The 18,835-nt window shown below is 43.3% G+C and overlaps 2 protein-coding genes across 4 annotated transcripts; one reads left to right on the top strand and one right to left on the bottom strand.

Moving 5' to 3' along the window:
• Positions 1-201: 201 nt before the first annotated feature.
• On the bottom strand, positions 202-8,545 carry znf341 (zinc finger protein 341). 2 transcript variants are annotated; one of them, XM_017411218.3, is made up of 16 exons: positions 8,427-8,545; positions 7,662-7,772; positions 6,847-7,037; positions 6,168-6,317; positions 5,740-6,072; positions 5,466-5,649; positions 5,021-5,111; positions 4,835-4,925; positions 4,564-4,753; positions 3,739-3,968; positions 3,387-3,595; positions 2,968-3,064; positions 2,702-2,834; positions 2,485-2,596; positions 2,250-2,320; positions 202-1,967 (listed from the first exon to the last, which is right to left on the bottom strand). In XM_017411218.3, exons 3-16 carry the CDS (start codon positions 6,973-6,975, stop codon positions 1,456-1,458), a joined length of 2,532 nt encoding a protein of 843 aa, XP_017266707.1. In that variant the 5' UTR covers positions 6,976-7,037; positions 7,662-7,772; positions 8,427-8,545; the 3' UTR covers positions 202-1,455. The 2 variants fall into 2 exon arrangements, with proteins under 2 accessions (XP_017266707.1, XP_017266706.1); XM_017411217.3 differs by having other exon boundaries at positions 8,417-8,497.
• Positions 8,546-8,933: 388 nt separating this feature from the next.
• On the top strand, positions 8,934-18,622 carry e2f1 (E2F transcription factor 1). 2 transcript variants are annotated; one of them, XM_025004907.2, is made up of 7 exons: positions 8,934-10,371; positions 10,641-10,740; positions 12,592-12,811; positions 12,961-13,113; positions 13,788-13,902; positions 13,972-14,278; positions 15,496-18,622. In XM_025004907.2, exons 1-7 carry the CDS (start codon positions 10,120-10,122, stop codon positions 15,735-15,737), a joined length of 1,389 nt encoding a protein of 462 aa, XP_024860675.1. In that variant the 5' UTR covers positions 8,934-10,119; the 3' UTR covers positions 15,738-18,622. The 2 variants fall into 2 exon arrangements, with proteins under 2 accessions (XP_024860675.1, XP_017266670.1); XM_017411181.3 differs by having other exon boundaries at positions 8,940-10,371; positions 14,002-14,278.
• The last annotated feature ends 213 nt before the right edge of the window (positions 18,623-18,835 follow it).

Here is an 18,835-nt window from a genome sequence, read left to right as displayed (position 1 = left end):
AGGGCTTGCTTTCAATTCAAACACACAGAACAAGAAATTATTTAGAGGCAAATGAACCAGATCTCTAAAACGGAGTTGTCCCACAGCATGAAGAAACCTCCGCCGTGCTTTAATGAAGGATTACATTTTGTTGCAAATAAACTAAATTGTCAAAGAGACTATTTTTGTTTTATAAGACATACCATAAAGACAAAGTAAATTCATGAATGTTTTATTTAAAAAACTACATTATTTATAAACTGAACAAATAAATACAGGTACACTTATCAGACACTGGCAAACTAAAGAAAATGGTCATTTTTGCTACATAAAATGAGAGAAAATGTAACATAACACTGTAAGGCTTTGCACAAAAACATGGAAATGGTTCTTGTTACGTTGGCAGAATGGATCCGACTGGTAAAACGTTTCCATCCAGCTGCTTGATGCTGCGTCGGGTCTGGTTCTGGTCTCCAGCAGTCAGGAGGCACACTCACACCTACAGTTAATTTAGAAGTTTTTAATTCATTGACCAAACATGCATGTTTTTAGGCTGTGGAAACAAAAAAACATCCACAAGGAGAACATGTAAACTCCACACAGAAAGGCTAATTATTGTGCTGCTGTTTTTTTGTTGGTGGCAAATGAACTGCTTATACAGACAGATATATTTGTTGGTACCCTTCATTTTTTTGTGATTCAGTTAAAAGCAGTTGTCTTTAGGAGTGTGCACGTTCTCCTCGTGTCTGCGTGGGTTTTCCCCGGATACTCCGGTTTCCTCCCACAGTCTAAAAACATGCATGTTGATGCTGCCCTCAGGCCCGGGCCTCCCGTGAAAAAGAGATCTGTGATCTCAGTGGGATTGGTCTGGTTGAATAAAGGTTAATAAAGACTGAATAAAACATTCTGAATGGATTCAGGAGGGTCTGCTCCACCACTGACAGAAAAACTAAACAAATAAAGAAACAAACAAAAAAAGCCAGACAGGAATTTGCCAAGATGCTTGTTGATGAGCCCCAAAGTTTCTGGGCCTGAAGAGACAAAACTGGAGCTTTTTGGCAGATTGCATCAGTTGTGTTACACTGATTATTAGAATGGTACCAGCAGGTTTATCCTCTTCTGTATATAGCATGTTTTTTAAGCCTTATTAACCACTTAAATCACTTTCACCCATTCACACACAATTTTGCAGATCGGAGGCCACATGGGTCGTTTCAAGGATACTTCGACACGTTGCCCAGGAAGCTGGGATCGAACCGGCAACCTTCCCGTTGGCAGGAACCAGCTCTTCCTCCTGAGCCCAAATCACCGACTAAAACATTTCTCAAAAAAGTAAAAGCTGCTGAACGATTTAAATGACGTTTTAATATAAAACAAACACTGAAATAATTTTCCAGATTTTGCCTTTTTTAAATTTAAAAATAACTAATAGAGTTTGTTAACTGGGGTAAATCCAGGAGGCGGTTTGAAATCCGACTACAAACAAGTCTGCTGTAAACTGTTTCTGTCTTTACTTTGGATCTGCACCAGCGCCTCGCCATCATTATCCACCCTGCAGTCCTCCTCCTCCTCTTCCTCCTCCTCCTCTTCATTCTGCCCTTTAATGGTGCTGATGGCAGCCTGACATCCTTCATCAGTGTCCTCTTCCTCGTCCTGCTGTTGGTGTTGGCCTTTCTCCTCTGCTTCATCTCCGGCAGTTTGTGGCCTTTTGGATGCTCTCCTCCAGTCACGCTCTTCTTCCCGGTCCTCAGCTGCTGGCTCTCCTGCTGCCTCGTCTCCCTCTGCCTCCCCGGTCCCTCCCTTTGCTTCCGTCTCGCTTCCTGCAGCGGGACACTTGTGATCTCTGTAGTAGGTCTGCCTGGTGAAGCCCTTGTTGCAGGTGGAGCACCTGAAGCGGTAGTTGTCCGTGTGGGACTGCTGGTGCTCGAGCATGTGGGCCCTGCGGCTGAACGTCTTCTGACAAAACAGACACTTGTAGGGTTTGATGCCTGGGGAAGAGAGGAATCCACTTTAAAACATTAGACACCACAAAAACAGCTATTACTCTGTCAGATTTACAGATATTGAGCTAAATGTGATGTGGTAGCAGCTGAGAGTCATTCACAACCCGTGGCATCTCATGATTTGGCGTAAGATCGTGCATAACGTTATTTTTTAACAAAAACGTTTGCAACTTTGTCGTTTGTCAACATCAAACTCTGGCATGAAAAGCAGCAGGTGATATCCTTCGAGGAAAGCTGGGCCTTTAATTTTTTTTGTTTTTAACTCACCAGAATGTGACAGGATGTGGGCTTTGAGTTTGTCTGGTCGGTTGAATTCTTTGGTGCAGCCTACATGTGTCCTAATGAGAAAACAGAAAATTTAGCATATATATATAAATAAAACAACTAGAAAGTAATTTGCACAAGAATATAAACATCCTTTTACATTAGAATGTAAAGACTAGAAGGATGAGTTGGGAGCTTGATAGTTCCTCTGAATGATTAAAGCTGACAGGTGACTCACCTGAAGGGACACTTGTATTTCTTAAAAGGTTCGTGGATGAGCATGTGTCGCTTCACTTTGTCCTTTCTGTTGAATGTTGCTTCACAGAGGGAACACTTGAATGGTTTTTCCCCTACAAACAGAAATAACATTTAGCATCAACCCGTATTCAGCCATAAAACCAACACAAAGCTCATTTTTCAAGTGTTTCGGCTGAAGTCTCATGTGGTTTTCAGACCTGAGTGAATTCGAGCGTGCAGTTTGAGGTAGTGCTCTGTCTTAAAGGCCTTCTTGCAGATCTGACACTTGAACCTTCCTCCAACGCCGTGAGTGGGGAGGTGACGTCTGAAGTATCTCTCACACGGAAAAACCTGCCGGCGGCCAGAAAAAGAGCAGATCTCACTGAGCTAAGACTTTTCAGTAACACGTTGTTATCCGTCATGAATCGAACAACTGCACATGCAGCTTTACTTGTTAAGGTCTAACGTCAGCTGGTAAATGTACCTTTTGGCAGTGAGGGCAGGGATAGCTGTGTGAGGCCGTCAGCAGATGTTGTTCCAGAGCTTCCTGGGTTGAATATCTGCTCTGACATTTCACACATCTGAAGGAGAACAAAATAAATGCTGTGAAGGATTAACTCCAGTTAGCTACAGTCAGAAAAACAAGTCAAAACAGTTAAAAAACACAGGCGTTATGTCTACAGGAGAAGGTTAAACAATCTTTCTTTAACTTTTTATACATTTTGTATTTCTCTGAAAAGCAACTAGTAAATCCAGCTATCAAACAAATAAACGAATGTTTTATCACGGAGTCTCTCTGTGCCCAACAACATAAAGAGTCAAAGCAAAGCGTCCGTCTGGCCGATCCATTTTTCCCCGCTTGGTGAAACCCAATCAGCACACGTCTTGTTTGGGCTGACTGACCTGTAAACGATCGTGTCCTTGCGTGCGTTCTGCTGTGGGCAGAAGCAGACGGAGTACTGGTGCATTCCCAGTTCAAACAGGGAGGAGAACACTTTGCTGCAGAGGTGGCAGCGGTACGTCAGCTGCTCCTGGTGCGTTCGGATGTGCTCCAGGAACTGATCGAGCTTCTGGAAGGTCTGGGAGCAGGATTTTACCACACACTTATAAACCTGCGGGGAGGCAGAATTATATTCACTGTTCTGGATGCTTGATTGTAATTTTAAAGTACTGTTAGTCTTGTGTATTTTTAAACATATTTCTGATGTCTCGTTTATGTCCTGGTTTCTGTTGGCTCTGACATGACTCCACTCACCTGCTCGCCTTTGTGCTGCGTCAGGTGGGACTTGAGCTGGAAGTAAGTCTTGAACTTGTCAGCACAGAACTGGCACTGATAGGAGCTGTCTATCACCACCACCTGTTGGTTCTGGCTGGGCAGCGCCGGTATCTGGGCCTGAGGGTGACCTCGCTGCACATCGTCCCCGTGGCGGACCGCCGGATCAGCCGGAGCCTCACTCACGCTCTCCTCCAGCTCCTCTGGTGTGTCTGTGATCAAGCATCGTGTTAACTGGGAGAGCCGTCCAGCCCGCGCTGACTCAGCAGCTTCTCCGTCGCCGTTTTCCTGTTTCCTTTTTTTTTGTTCCGTTTGTTTTTTGCAATCCAACTACTTCTGCATCCTTTGAGTTATCTTAGCCATTTATACAGCAAAACATTCAGCTCATTCAGAACATGGGTGCTGTGATTTGTTTCTTGTAAAACTTTTTGAAATATTTAACTTTATTTACAAATATTGTCTTCATAAAAATAAATTATCCTCAGAAACTTTGTTTTCTGAAATCTACTTGAGAATACTTTTTTTTTGTCTTCTTATGCTATGTTTAGCTTTTACCTAGCCTTTTGCTGTGTTTATCTTTTAGCTACCGTTGGGCTACTTTTAGCTACTAGCTAGCTTTTTGTTAGCTACCTCTTTGCTGCTTCTAGCTTCCATTTTGCTTCTTTTAGCTTTTGGCTAGTGTTTCTGCTGTTTCAGCTTCTTCTGCATCATTCATCAGTCCTGTGACAGGAAGTGTAAAACGACTGAAACCGTCTGTGTGCTGCTTCCTCCTTCCTTGAAGCTAAAAACCTCAGTAGTTTTCCTCACCTGCTCGCGTTGACTCTTGTTCTGCTCGTGTCTGCTGACTGCAGTGCTGCTGCGGCCCATTCTCGTCCCGTTCGGCTTGTTTCTGCTGCTGCTGCTCCCCGTCCCGTTCCTCTTCACTCGCCGACACCGGCACCACCTTCACGGTGAGAGGCAGTCGGGACACCGTGCTGGCCACGCTCATGGGCCACACCTTTCAACACCATCACAGCAGAAGAATCACTTATTACTGATGCATTTTGTTCAAAGCCAAACCAGAAACTGGAAAACATACCTTGTGAGTCTGCATGTGTTTCTTCACGTTGGACTTTTGGGCGAAGGCTCGGCCACAGACAATACACTGAAACGGCTTCTCTCCCGTGTGGCTGCGAGGGGAAAGGAAAAAAGATGTAGGTAATATCCCAACAGGCAGACAGCCAGTTCTAGATGGGTACTGTCTACATGCTGGGAAGTAACTCACCTCCTGATGTGCTGCTGAAGATCAAAGTTTTTTGAAAAGATCTTGTCACAGAAATTGCACTTCAGCTTCGGACATTTCCCCTTCAGTTGTTCTGTTAGAGGGGAAAAAAGTCAGTAAATGAATTATTACTTTTGCAATGATTATCATAATATTTTACATAAATGATTGACATGTTGTCCTGTACATGCTTTTATAACCTTTATGTAACCAATAAACTTAAAAACTATTCTTTAGTGAGTTTAACAGCAGTATGCAGAAAAAACATTCAAATCTGAATAAATATGAATTATCCACAGCATTTTTCGACATACACTGCACAGAAAAAGAAGACAAAGGGATATTTTTTCTCTCACTGTGCTCACGTGTTTTGAACCAAAAGTTAGAGTTCATAAATGTGTCCTCTCTTCATGACTGAAAGCAGCAAAAGATTTTTCTCTCCTCTCACCTGTAGCTCCGTTTGGGCTTTTTTTGTTGCTCCTCGGTTGTTTGGGAATGATGACCTTCTCGAAGTCACCCAGCTCCGTCATGTTGCTGGTGCTGTTGCACGTCTTGGTTTTGGCGCCCTGCTTCCCAGGGCTGTAGACAGGAGTGCTGGTGAACGACTGGCTGTCCACACACTGGCCGGGCGCCTGAGGGAGCAAATCAAAGAAACTGGAACGTGAACGCGTGTAACGTTTTCTCCGCTGTGACGATAAATCGAAAAGGTTCGCATTCCTCACCTGAACCGGATGATGGAAAGCCTGCAGCCCTAAGGCGGTGTGGATCTCTGCAGCGCCGCCACCAGCCCCTGCCATGTGAGGCATTGTGCTGTAAACCTGCACCACTGAGTTGCTGTGGCTCACTGGGACCTGGGAGGAGAGTGGCTGCTGGGTGGGCTGTCCGGCTGGCAGGGGGTGGGCTGGCGTCTGGCTGGAGGGCAGAGGGTGGGAGGACTGCTGCTGCTGATGCTGCTGCTGATGCTGCTGCTGCTGCTGTTGATGATGATGGTGGTGGTGGTGGGGGTGATGGTGCTGAAGATAAGATACTCCAGCTGTGTGCATGCTCAGGTTGCTCTGCAACAAAAGCAAGTATTGAAATTCTGAGCTGCTTTAAAAAAAAGAAAGGCAGAATAGCGTTTGCGTTCTGATAACAGCTTCTGTGAGTTTACCTGTATGGGTGCCTGCATGGTGGCCATCGGCTGGTCGATGGAGGTGAAGGCTGAGATGGCCGACATGAGAACGTCGTCGCTGACCAGAACATTGCCTTGAACCAGAGTGTGTGTCAGAGGGGAGGGGGGGACCGCGATGTAGGTGGATACCTGATGGATAAGTAAAGAGTGATACACAAACATGTAAGACTTTCCCACAGATAAAAACTTTCATCTCACAATAAATACTATTTTTGTCTTCTTATACTACTTTTAATTTTTAGCTACTGTTCTGCTACTTTTAGCTTTTAGACAGTCTTTACTACTTTTAGGTTTCAACCTGCCTTTTGCTACTTATAGCTTTAAGCTATTGTTTTGCTACTTTTAGTTTTTAGCTGCTTCTTTTAGCTGCAAAAACTCAGATTCAGTTTCTTTATCAAATTCCATCTACATCCTTCAACACTCAGCATCAATGCTGCATTTCTGCAGGAAATGCACTTATTACACCATGTTTACTTTCAGGGTATTCTTTCTCGACCCTCAGCCTGTTTTTGCATTTATCTTTTAAACATTTAAACATTATTGACTTCTTTAGACCAAACAATAAAATATAACTTGACCGTCAAACTGATTTGATCTGATCATAAATGGTCAATAATCATTCTGACCCCTTCATCAAACTGGTATTTTCTGTCCTCACTTGTCTGTTAGCAGCAGTTTGTGGTACGGAGCTGATAGATGGGACCGGGGCGTAGGCGTTGGTGGAGGCCAGAGACACCGTGGACAGGGAGGGGGCCCCAGACTGACACTGCTCCCTTTTGTGTGTCATGAAGGCTGGCAGAGAATTGAACTGTTTCTTACACTTCCCACACAGGAACACATCTTCATCATCTGCAGAAACAAGACCAACAGGACGATATGAGGTAATCACATCAAAACCGAAAGGTTAGAAGGACATTGCTGTCACGTTGTGCAAGATTTACTCATCAATATTCCACTGGTTTACATGTTCATCGTGCTGAAAGTGAAATATTTGGCCTGCAAAATTTGATGACGTGTTTCAACAACAAAACCAACTAGTAATCATCAGCAGCTTAAAGCGTTCAAGGGTAAAGAAACAACAACAAAAGAAAATCTACACTTTAATTCCAAAACGTAAAGTTGAGAAATAACCCAGCTATGAGCACTTAATAAAAAACTGAACCTAACTTTAAACACAAGAACAAATGTGGATTCCACATTGTGTTAGTATTCTTTTTTCTTGTTGCAATAAAAGAAGTTGGTAAATGCTGCTTATGAACAATCAATAAGGATAAAATTACCTTAAATTACTACAAACACATACTGACATATATATTTATGGCACCAAATAAATGTTCAAAGTCCTAAATAGTCATACTTTTGGGGAACATTAAGGAAGTATGACGTCACACAGTGCAACATTCGATTGCCTTTTGCCACGTCATGAGAAAAACCAAGTCCAAAGCTGGCTGCTCGTGTGTTCTGATTTCGTACCCAATGACTGGATGCTGGGAGCTGCAGAGACGTTCTGGTTGTTTGGGTCAGGAACTCCAGACTGGCCATCCAGCAGAGACTGAACTGCCAACACTGTCTGGTTGTCTATGCCTGAGGAGGGGAAAAACACCATGAAGAGAACCACTTCATCCTGCAGAGTCAACGAAGCATCGACTTCAAAACATTGTTAGTTGTTTTTAGGTGTTTTATAAGTTTCAGTGCACAGTCTGGAGATGAGAATGATAAAATGCATGCATCTTCATTGAGATGTTTTAATAAAAGAAACAGTTTTTAGGTTTGGACATCTCCAGCTAATCTAGCTAAGATATATTTTAGTTTAAAATGCTTATAAATAAAATAATAATAGGAAATACACCAATCCCAAGACCTAGACTGTGCCCAGATCAAAAAGCCTACTGTTAGTCTACATGTTTTGTTTTGTTTGATATCACATTCTGTTGTAATTAAAAGGCTCCCCTGTGAGGATGTATTTCATTTAAAGCAGCACAATAATTATCTGCTTCAATGAAAGTGGCATGAATAATGAAACATCCCTCAGGTAATCGTTGTTTGTTTACACTTTACACTCCCTTCCACAGGATGGTCAGATTTTTCTCACAGCCTATACGTGATTTTTAAAAATTGTTTTCTGCATTTCTGAATGAGCAAGAAAAATAGAGTTTTCGGAAACTGCCCTCTTAACGTGTTTAACAGTGTCCATGACTACGCAGTTATTTAAAAAGAAATATTGCTACCTTCAAGCACCTCAAATATTGCCTGCGCCATCTTGTAGCTCTCCTGCCTCGAGATAGGCGTTCGATTAGCAAGGGCTGCTACTTGATGGAAATTATCGTTTTACCTGAAGCAGAGCAAACACTTAAAATTGTATTTATTTAGAGTGCAATATTGTTTAATTAGTTTAGAATAGAGAAAAAAAATATTTGCTCTAGGTTTATAATTATGACGCCGGAAGATGCAAATGCTTCCAAAATAAAATAAAAAATACGTAAAAGGCTTCAGTTTAAAGTCAGTCACAGCTTTTTATTATTACAGCTACATTTTACAAAATGTAAAAGGTTGATCAAGATCAGAGTAATAATTAATAAGCTGATATGTGCAAAAATAACTGCGTAAACATTATGCGTCAATGCTTTTTCCGAGGATATTGAACGCACCTTTCGATCGACGATTTTGTGCTCGGGAACGTGACTGACAGCTGCCTGCACCAATCAGAGGACGCGGATCGCTCCCTGCGAAAAGCGCACCTTTTCGACCAATGGCATTCGTCGGATTTCGACACGTGCAGGTTTCGCGGCAAAAAAGATTTCGCGCGAAAACTGACCAAGGCTTGTTTAGCTGTAGATCAGCTGGGACAATAACAACAATAACGGCCGATATCGGGCTCCGGAGGACAGTTTTCCGAAAGGACCGCGGCCCCGGCGAGCAACTCGGAGACCATCGGCTGCGGCTGTGAAGCGTGCGCGCGTACTTTGACCGTTTTGTTTCCTCTTATTTCCAGTTTTGTCGGACTGCTTCCTGCCTCAGTGCCCCAACAAAACGAGGGGACTGACGAACTGCGGCTAATCACTAAAGCTAACATGCTAATCTGCCCTATATTTTCATATTCAACTTAATCACTGTTTTTAAGCCCGGACTAGCGGGCGCTTTCATGAATATCTTCTCAAAGACGCTTCCGACTTACGGCGGCGCCTTTTGACTTCTCTAGATTTTATACCGATAGCTGACTTTGAAAAGCTGCTCTAAAGTTTTCATATAGCTTATCAACTGAGCCCTGTGTTGGCTGTCCGGATAAAACGTGTAGTTTTGCAGCAGTACGCGGTTTGGTGGCTGCACGGCTGCTTGATGAACTTGTTTGCTGTTGCTCCATGAGCTAGCCTGTTAGCTGCGCTGGTGTGTTCAGGCCGCGGCCGCTGACAGGAGACACGAAAACAAAAGATTAGCTTGCTCCCTCGTCCAGCTCGTTCATCTCCTGTGTTTATTGCTCTCGCTGCGGGAAATGCAAATAAGATAAAACTGCGACCCCCCCTCCCCCCGGCTTTTGTTTTGCTGATAACATTTCCGCGGTTGATCCACAAGGCGTGGAGATATTATTATGCAATTATTAGCAATGATATTTCGTTTGCCACTTTTCCTGTTTGGCAGAACCTCCCGTCTTTCTGTTTCACCCCCGTTCTAAATTCGTTTTAGTAGCTTTGAATAGTTTCCCCTGTTAAAACCCTGCCTAAGTGTGAGTGAAAAGCCTGTGTGTGAAGGACACTTGAGGAAATGTTCCAGCTGCCATTGAACTCCTGCAGACAAGCCTTCAGGCCTTTTCACTTCGCTTCCCCACTTCCACAGAGTGCAGCAGATGCCTGCAGGTGCTGATACCCTTCCAGTTTACGGCATCCTGGCCTGTGGGCCCTCAGTCTAGTCAAGGAGCACTTGGTGACCCAGTGCAATGTCAGAGACGCTGATAACGGGCCAGACATCGGAGGATCTGTTGGCCGACTTTGAGACGCTGCTGAACTCTGGGAGCATCAACTTGGGTGAGGACCACCAGATAGTGATCATCACCAGCCCCAGCAATGAGGGACTCCACCCCGCCGTCGCCCCCACCAGCACGGGGGAAATCCTGCTGTTCGCCACGCCACAGGGCCCGGCCGACGTGGGGGTCCAGGACAAGAGACGGCCGGCTCTGGGAAGACCTCCGGTGAGGAGACTGGGAAGGTGGTGGGTGGCAGGGGGAGGAAGGGGCGTAGATGGACGGGAGAGAAAGCGAAAGAGCAGCAAGGGAAGTGGTTAAATGAGGCGTTTCGTGCGTCATAGATGGTAACAGTTCACGTGTTGCATTAAGGCGTCTTGTCTGTTTCACTTTTCTCTCACCTTGTTAAAACCCAGCTGCCACATCAACGTAACAACATGGAAGAGTTCATACATGTGGTGCTACAAGTGTCGTCCTTTGTTTGTGTTTTTCAACAGGTGAAGAGGAAGTTGGACCTGGATAGTGACCATCAGTACGTCAGCACCACCCGCCCATCCACCGGTCAAGCTCCACCTTCCACACCTGCCCCTCCAAGAGGTACACACACCCACAGAACCCCCCGCAGAACCTCACCTGAGCTCAGAATCCGTCCACTTCAAACATACTGTAACAGCTCGTGTTTCATTAAAACAGACAACGGCCCATGATCCTTTCTTTGTTTTCACTGAAGTCGCCTGTTTGAAAAATAATCCAAACTATGATGTCTGTTTAAATGAGATTCATTTGATGAAGGAAGACAAAGATGCATGTTGCAAGTATTAATTATGTGTTAATTCCCCTTCAGACTAACTATAAGCATTTGTCTTGGTTCATAAATTAGAATTAGCAGAAGATGGCTTTGAATTTGAGAACTAAACCCTCGTTAGCAGCTTTGGGTAATCAAGAAGCGCGTGTGTGTGTGAACTTTATACAAAGATGGGGATAAAAAGAAGAAGCCTTGCTCCGTTTACTTGGAAAGTTTAAAAAGTAGTACTGAGGAAAAAGTAAGTTTAGCAAAAAATCTGTCATAAGTAGCTAAAACATTTTGTAACTTGGTGCAGACCGTGCACGCCGCGCTTCATTCAAAATGGCCGATTTCGGTGCTCTAATGGAGCTGCTTCACCTGTATCAGCATTTATATGATCCCTCTGTGAGAGATCACAAAGATTATCAAACGGCTCAAAGCTCATGGAAGGAGATTACTGCTGCGGCCGATAAAAGGAGTGTTTATAGACCACAGAGGGGAGAAATGTTGGTCCTATGATGGGCCAATCACAACTAATGAGACAGCACAGATAACTGTCCTTATAATGTCATTTATGTACTCAACATGTCATTCGAAGCAAATGAATCAATGAAAGTCAAACTGAGTGCTTTAAGTTTAAATATTCCATCCTCATCCACTATAACTGAGCCTTAAGGCTGACCTCTGCACAGAACCATGTCCGCACTAGAGAATGGAGCTGCTGCAGCCGTTATCAGAGCCAGAATCAGCAGGAAAAAGCACTCTGGCTTGTTTGGAGCTTTGTAAACCAAATGCAACTATTGTGCACGACACTAAACCCACAATGAAGACTTTGTTCCAGAAAATTGGTGTCGAAAAGGGGAACTTGTTTTTGTTGAAACTGGGTGGCGAACTTGTTGTTATTAGACCGTTTATGAGCTTTTACTGCCAGGAGCAGAAAGACACGCAGCCGTTTAAGTTTAAACATAAAGTTTGATCAAGTTTGTCAATTTTCACATCTTGTCTTTGAGCTCAGAGTTGTTTTTTTATTACCTGGCACTGAAGGAAGAACAGCGTTGTTTTATGCCTGTGTGTGTGTGTATGATTTGTCCGTAGTGTTAGCAAAATATGTCATGAATCAGAGGCTGAATTTTAATAAAACTCTCAGAAAGTAAGCATTGGATGAACGTCTACAGCTGATTCACTTTTAGAGTCAACCCAACTGAAGATGGCCGCTACAGCTAACTGACATTAGCCAACACATAAATGGTTATAACTCACTCAGTATTACAGACATTGAGCTTAAATTTGATGTGGTAGTAGCTGAGAGTCATTCCCAACTCATATTCAGAGCGCAAACACATCTTGTGAGAATTCACAGAATCACGTAAGATTGTGTCTAACGTCATTTACAAGGTTGGACTGAAACCGTTATAACTGTTTCTTTTCAGCGCAAGATTTTAGTTTAAAACTCTGCCATGATATGTGGTGTGTGATACGCATTCCTTCAAGGAGTGCTTGAACTTTATTCTGTAAGTAAGCAGATATTGAAAATGAAGAAACTCGTTTGAAGGAGAAGGCTTAAAATGACCTCCAGTGGAGACAATATGAGTAATAAATGTGTTTCATGAGTAAAAGCTTGCGTGTTCGGTTCGTAAGCCTGTATGTGCGCCCTCTCTGTGCAGTCCCTCGACACACGGCGGAGAAGTCCCGGTATGACACGTCCCTGAACCTGACCACAAAGCGCTTTCTGAACTTGCTGTCCCAGTCGGCTGATGGCGTGGTGGATCTGAACTGGGCCTCGCAGGTCCTGGATGTCCAGAAGAGACGCATCTATGACATCACAAACGTCCTGGAGGGGATCCAGCTCATCTCCAAGAAGTCCAAGAACAACATTCAGTGGCTGTGAGTTTAGAAAAAGTAAAACTCTACATCTGTGAACCCGCCTGAATCCCAGCTCGCGGGCAGTGCACAGCTCACTGAAGCTGAAACCAGAAGACTTCTCAGACAAAGACCTGCATGTGTTTTCTTCTCTGTGTGATTGTTTCCTGCAGCGGTAATCGGATTGATGCCAACCTGGTTTCCCGGCATAAGGACCTTCAGAGGGAGGTGTGTGACCTCACGGAGGCCGAGGAGCAGCTGGATGAGCTCATTTCCAAATGCACCCTGCAGCTCCGGCTGCTCACAGAGGACCCGCAGAACAAGAAATATCCTTTTGACCAGATGAACCGGAGCTTGTAAAGAGCTGCGATTTATTGCAATGACTGCAGCTGTTCTGGTGGAGACAAATCGGACACGTTGTGTGCAGCAAATGCTGGTTTTAAAAAACATAAATACATTTTTGGTCCAGCACACAGACTTGTAGCTCTAGAGTAAAAGAAATGGAAATGGCATTAAATAAATTACATTAACCCAGACTTTTCTCGCAGTTCAACTCAGCAGACATTCTCAGATTAATCAGAATTAAAGCAAATGTTGTCAAAGGCGATAATGTTTTGGCTTTTGTCTGCGTGTGTATCTGTTTGTTTGTTTGTGTGTCGGCTGAATTTAATAAAACCCTCAAACATCTACAGCTGGTTACCTTTCAGAGTCAAACCTGTTCATGATGGCCACCACAGCTAAGCAACCTTAGCTCCTACTGAGTCAGTTTGACAGATATTAGGCTAAATTTGGTTTGATAGATGCAGGAAGTCCTCTTCATTCTGCACTACTTGTTCTTACAGAACAGGTGAGATCTCACAATATCTCATATGACATCATTTACCAAAACTGATCATCTTAGTTTGACCAAACTTTGTCTAAAATTCTGGCATGACAGGCGTGTGTTCCTTCGGAAGAATGCTGGGCCTTTTATTCATTCCTTAATTTCTGCGTCCATCACGCTGGGTTACGTGCGCTGCCAGGACCTGAGGAAGTCGTTCGACTCTCCGGACCAGCTGGTCATGGTCATCAGAGCTCCACCAGAGACGCAGATGCAAGTCACAGAGCCCAGCGAGGTGAAAGCCTTGGAAATCACTCCTTCAGTCTTTTAATCATCCTAACTTTGAGTTTGTGGGGTTTTTCAGCTCACAGCGCGGCGTCTCTGCTTCCCTCAGGGTTACCAGGTGTCGCTGAAGAGCACACAGGGTCCGATAGACGTCTTCCTCTGTCCAGAAGACAGCTCGGGTGTGTGCAGCCCCGTGACAGGAAGCAGTCCCTCAAAAATTAACCCCACCCTCGTCCCGCCTCCCTCAGAGCCTGCGGAGCAGTCGCAGTCTAAAGCGTGCGCAGCGGCCCAGGAAGTGGCCGCGTCGTCGCCCTCGTCCACGTCATCCACGGTAACGGTGGCGTCGCAGCAGGACGCCTCGTCACTGGTGTTAGGTGGTGACACAGGTGAGGATTCACTGCTTTTGTTGAAATAAAATTTAAAAAAACCAAACTATGGAGACAGGTTGTTTCATCTGCAGGACAGCAGTCAGTGGTTCTCTCTCTTTATCCGCTGCTGCATAACCGTCCTCCTTTTTTCCAGTTTAACCATTTAAACTCTGCAAACGTAGCTGAGTTAAGAGGCTAATATTTTGGAAATAATGCAGGAAAATGTACCAGCTTTCAACATGTACAGTCTTATAAGGAACACCAGGGGGAGCAGAAATCTGTTTGTGATTTTGGAACTTGAGATTTGAGTCTTTTCTTCTTAACGCTGGACGCTGCAGGAGTCACCAAAGCTGCGACGTTGCACCAGATTTAAATAGTTTTAACTGTGCTGGTTGTGTCTGCTCTGTAGACCAGGCAGATTACCGTTAATCTCACTTTTCTCCATCGTCTCCACCCTTGGAGCTATTCGTTCCCCTGCGTAGATAACAGGAGTTGTCAATGATATGTGAAAGTGGCTGGCCATCTTGGATTTAAAAAGACTTAAATCCATTTACTTTTAACAAAAAAAGCAGTTTAAATGGTTAAAACATTTCAAAGTAAGTATTGTTCAAATGTCCTTTCCAAGGAGCCAGACTTCTTGAGTTCTGAGGATCTTTCAAAGTTTTTTCTTGGACTTCAGCAGATTTTTCTCCCCAACTTTCTGTGTGTTGTCCGAGTTGTGCTCACAACACAAGGAGCCATTTTAACATGCCAGAACGGCACGGCAGTCAGAAGGCTGCAGGTTTAAAGCCTTAATGTGTGGAGTTTACATGTTCTCCCACACGCCAAAAAAACCCATGTTGGGTCGACTGGGAACTTAAGTTATCACTCGCTGCTGTGGGAGTGTGAGTGCTTGTCTGTCTTGTCCGTCCTTGTGGTGGACCGGCGACGTGTCCAGGGTGTGCCCCCGTGTCTCACCCAATGTCCCCCAGGTCCCTTTGACTTAAAGTCACCCCTAAAAGTATCACCGGGTGCGTTAATATTGTTTAGTGTTTCCCTAGAAGAGGAGGAGTGCAGACAGCAGCACAGCTTCTTCATCATGACTGAGATGAGGAATTTTCTTTTGTCTCATTTGGTTGAAGTCAACCACGTTGTTGTTGTGAGTGGGGAAAAAAGGAGCTCAAACAGTAGCTCCAAACTGTTTTTTATTGCTCTGCTGTCATTAAACGTTTTTGTCCTTTTCCTTTCTTTGGCAGAATCTCTCCTGGGGGGGGACCCGTTCTCCAGCCTGGGAGACATCACAGACTTTGACTTCTCGCCCCTCTCGTCCTCGGACCTCCTGAACGGAGAGGGTCTTCCCCTCCCTTTGGACAGTTTCATCAACCTGTCCCCTCCCCACAGCCACGATTACCACTTCGGGCTGGAGGACCATGAAGGAATCAGCGAACTGTTCGACTGTGACTTTGGCGACTTGTCGCATGTTTTGGGGGACAGCTAGATGAAATGACAGCAGGGAGGAGGCGCTTGTACACGAACCCTTTTTGACGTAGGACTTCTAAAGCAGCGTTATAAACCAATGTTTTATGGCCCAATGTTTTGTCAGAAAGACGAGCCTAATGTTTTCTCTGTGGGCTTCAGGACTCGTCTCTAAAATGCCACCTTAGCTACAAAATCTCAATTCCTTTAATTGTACATAACATTATCAGCACTTGTCTGTGGCTGTTTTTTTTTAATTTAGACCAAGACTTCAGCTTTAGTATAGCTATTTAAATTATTTATATAAAATTTATTTTGATACTTTGTACCAAGGTTTTGGATGTTGTTAATGTTTTATCTAAGTAGATAGTGGAGGCGTTCGTGTGCATGTGTGTGGCATCGGGACTTTTAGTGGTTGGTTTCCTTAACGCTGATTCAAGACTCTTTAGTTCCGTTTGGGGGACTTCTCGTCGAAGCTGTTTTTGCAAAAAAAAAAGAAGTTAGCTCAACAAATTTCCTTTTAAAAACCTCTTCGGTGAAACAAGTTTTAACTGTCAAAGATTGAGTGAATTTCCAAAAGCGTCTTGATGCTCAGGAGCTTTTTTACACCCTCTGAAAGACCCCCCACACACACACACACACACACACACTCCTCCACCCTTCCCCATCAGGAGAGCACAGCAGAAATGTAAAACCTTTCATTTTACACATCTAAACTGGATTCCTGGAAAACTGGATCATGTCTTACTGAGATTCTGACCATCAATGAAGCAAGTGGAGCATCTGCTCCCCCATTTTCTACAGTGGGGGGTGAAAACTTATGGTTTTGCTTCCCCGTCTTTTAACTAAACGTGGTATCAGTCCTGACAATAAGACAGCTTTGATTTGGGGAGCGGTCCTTTTCTGCTGCTCTTCTGTTGGCATCCACCCGGGCCGAGGCAGGTGTGGGAGACCAAGGCTGAACAGATGGCAAAAATTGGACCAAATATGGCCCAGAAGGGAAAGTTTCCTAATTGTCTACATCAGTTTTATAGTAACATGTAGTCATGGTTTGTTTAAAAACCAAAAGGAACTTCATCCTGAACGGACTTTTAAACATAAACTCTGCAGTATTTGTTCCACCCCCTCCCTTTCTGTGCTCTCGCAGCTTCCAACTCAATCAGGCGCCCATAATCTTTAACCCCCAAGCTAAAAAAGAAAAACACGCTTCACTGCAACTTGACACTAATGATTTTGACAGTAGTTTTAGATGTCAGATGCTGGGAAGACAAAGTCTGAACAGTGTGGGAAACCAGGCGACGATGGGCCGCTGCAGTCACGGGTTGAAACTAATCCTGATCATGTTCACTATTAGTTAACTAGGCGTTTAGCCGTAGTCTCAGGTGTTTGGAGCAGAGTGAAGTCTTAATGTGTTTGATTCTATGATATTTAAGTGTTTTTAGGTGGGTTTTCTGTAGGTCCGGAAAAGGATTTTTACAGGTGTGTTTTTTGCGACTTTGGCAAGTGGGAAAAGTTCAGCAGATGTTTGTGAACAGAAGCCCCCAGCTGTTGGTGTTCAGCAGGTAACGGGCTTTAATCTTCACTAAAAGGTGAGGATCGTGAAATAAAGCATCTGAGCTCTGCAGAGCAACGGTGTCGCCTTTAGGAAGGATTAAGATTCAGACTCATGAAAGGAATTTAGAATTTGTTATCGTTTAATATATATGCACTTCAAATCAACTCAGAAAAAGAGAATTCATGCCTTAAACCGATGCCGTATCAGGATAACTGTTTCTTATCGTGTCACATCAGTTTCTTCTTGTTTTTCCTGCTGTTTTACGAGGATTCGCCTTCGAAGCGTAGCTGATCGGGACAAACGTAGATTTACAGTTCAAATTAGCAATAAGACGTTTTTTATGTTGCTTTCCTGAAACTTGTCGTGTAATGTTTGTACAAAAAAAAAGTAATTTTTTTGTCTTAAGTTATGTAAGCTAACAGATTCCATTTGCTTTCCTTACGTGTTGAATTTCATTGTGTTGGTATTTGTGTTTCTTATTTATTCTGAGAAAAGGGTTTAATAGTAAAGAAAAAAAATGGTACAAGTAAATTTTGGTCATTCTGTGACAGGAAGGGACTTTATTTTGTAAATCCATGCAAATTGTCAATTTATCCTTCAGTTTTAGTTCCTTTACATTTATATTTTCCCTCCTAGAAAATATACTGCATTTCCTAATTCGATTTATCTCCTTGTTCTGGCTAATGATGCCAAAAAAGAAGAAAATGACATTAGAAAAACAGTCATATTTATTAGCAGTCTTCTTAAAAATGAAAATATAAATTAATTCTTCAGACTTGTATTAATCGCAGGCTGCTGTGATATTAGTTTAAAGTAAACATGTTTCAGGCAAACATTTCACTTATTTAAGGTTCTACATTTGTTGATTTTGTCACTTTTTGGGTGCCTCAAACTTTTATCTGAAAGTGTAAAAACTTTATAACAAATGTTTTGTTTAATCCGAATTTCTGCGAAGTTTAAAATCCATCGTTTCTTAGAGAAGTTTTAAAAAAGCAAACCCACTGAGCTTGTTTTTCTGATTTCTGTCATTTTTCCTCCCCAGTCTTTGCCTTTGAGATGCCGCTCCTTTCTGAAATTAGTTTCATGTTTTCGCTTCATGCAGGACTGAAACAGTGCCTTGTTGAGGTTAAAATATGTCGGAAAAAAAGATTTCCATGTGTTTTGGTGAAGGAATTTGTTGTTTGCTGGTGTTTTGTTGAAAACTTTCAGGGTTGGGGGGGGGTTGTTTTACAAAGTTTGCACCTTTTTGTTTAAGCTTCAAAAGAAAAAATAGTTTGCAATGACACGAATCAGTGGCTTTCAGAATGTTCATCGGTTGTATTAAGTGGTTTTTTCCAAAAAAAAAAAAAAAAGGCTCATGGTTGTTGGATTGTTTGACATGTGATCCAACCTTTAACACTATATGAAAATGTTTTTCTTACAGGTGAAGTCAGTTTGGAATACAAGCAAAAAAAAAAAGCTTTAAATTGACTTTTTTTTTTTTCTCCCAATTCGCTGTGCTGCAAGAAGTTGGTGTCTTTTATCAAAATTAGGTTAATTCAGCAACTTTCTCAGTCCTAATTTTG

Source organism: Kryptolebias marmoratus, linkage group LG8 (assembly GCF_001649575.2).
Source record: "Kryptolebias marmoratus isolate JLee-2015 linkage group LG8, ASM164957v2, whole genome shotgun sequence".
NCBI classification, from domain to species: Eukaryota; Metazoa; Chordata; class Actinopteri; order Cyprinodontiformes; family Rivulidae; genus Kryptolebias; species Kryptolebias marmoratus.
This window is presented reverse-complemented; position numbering and strand designations above follow the sequence as displayed.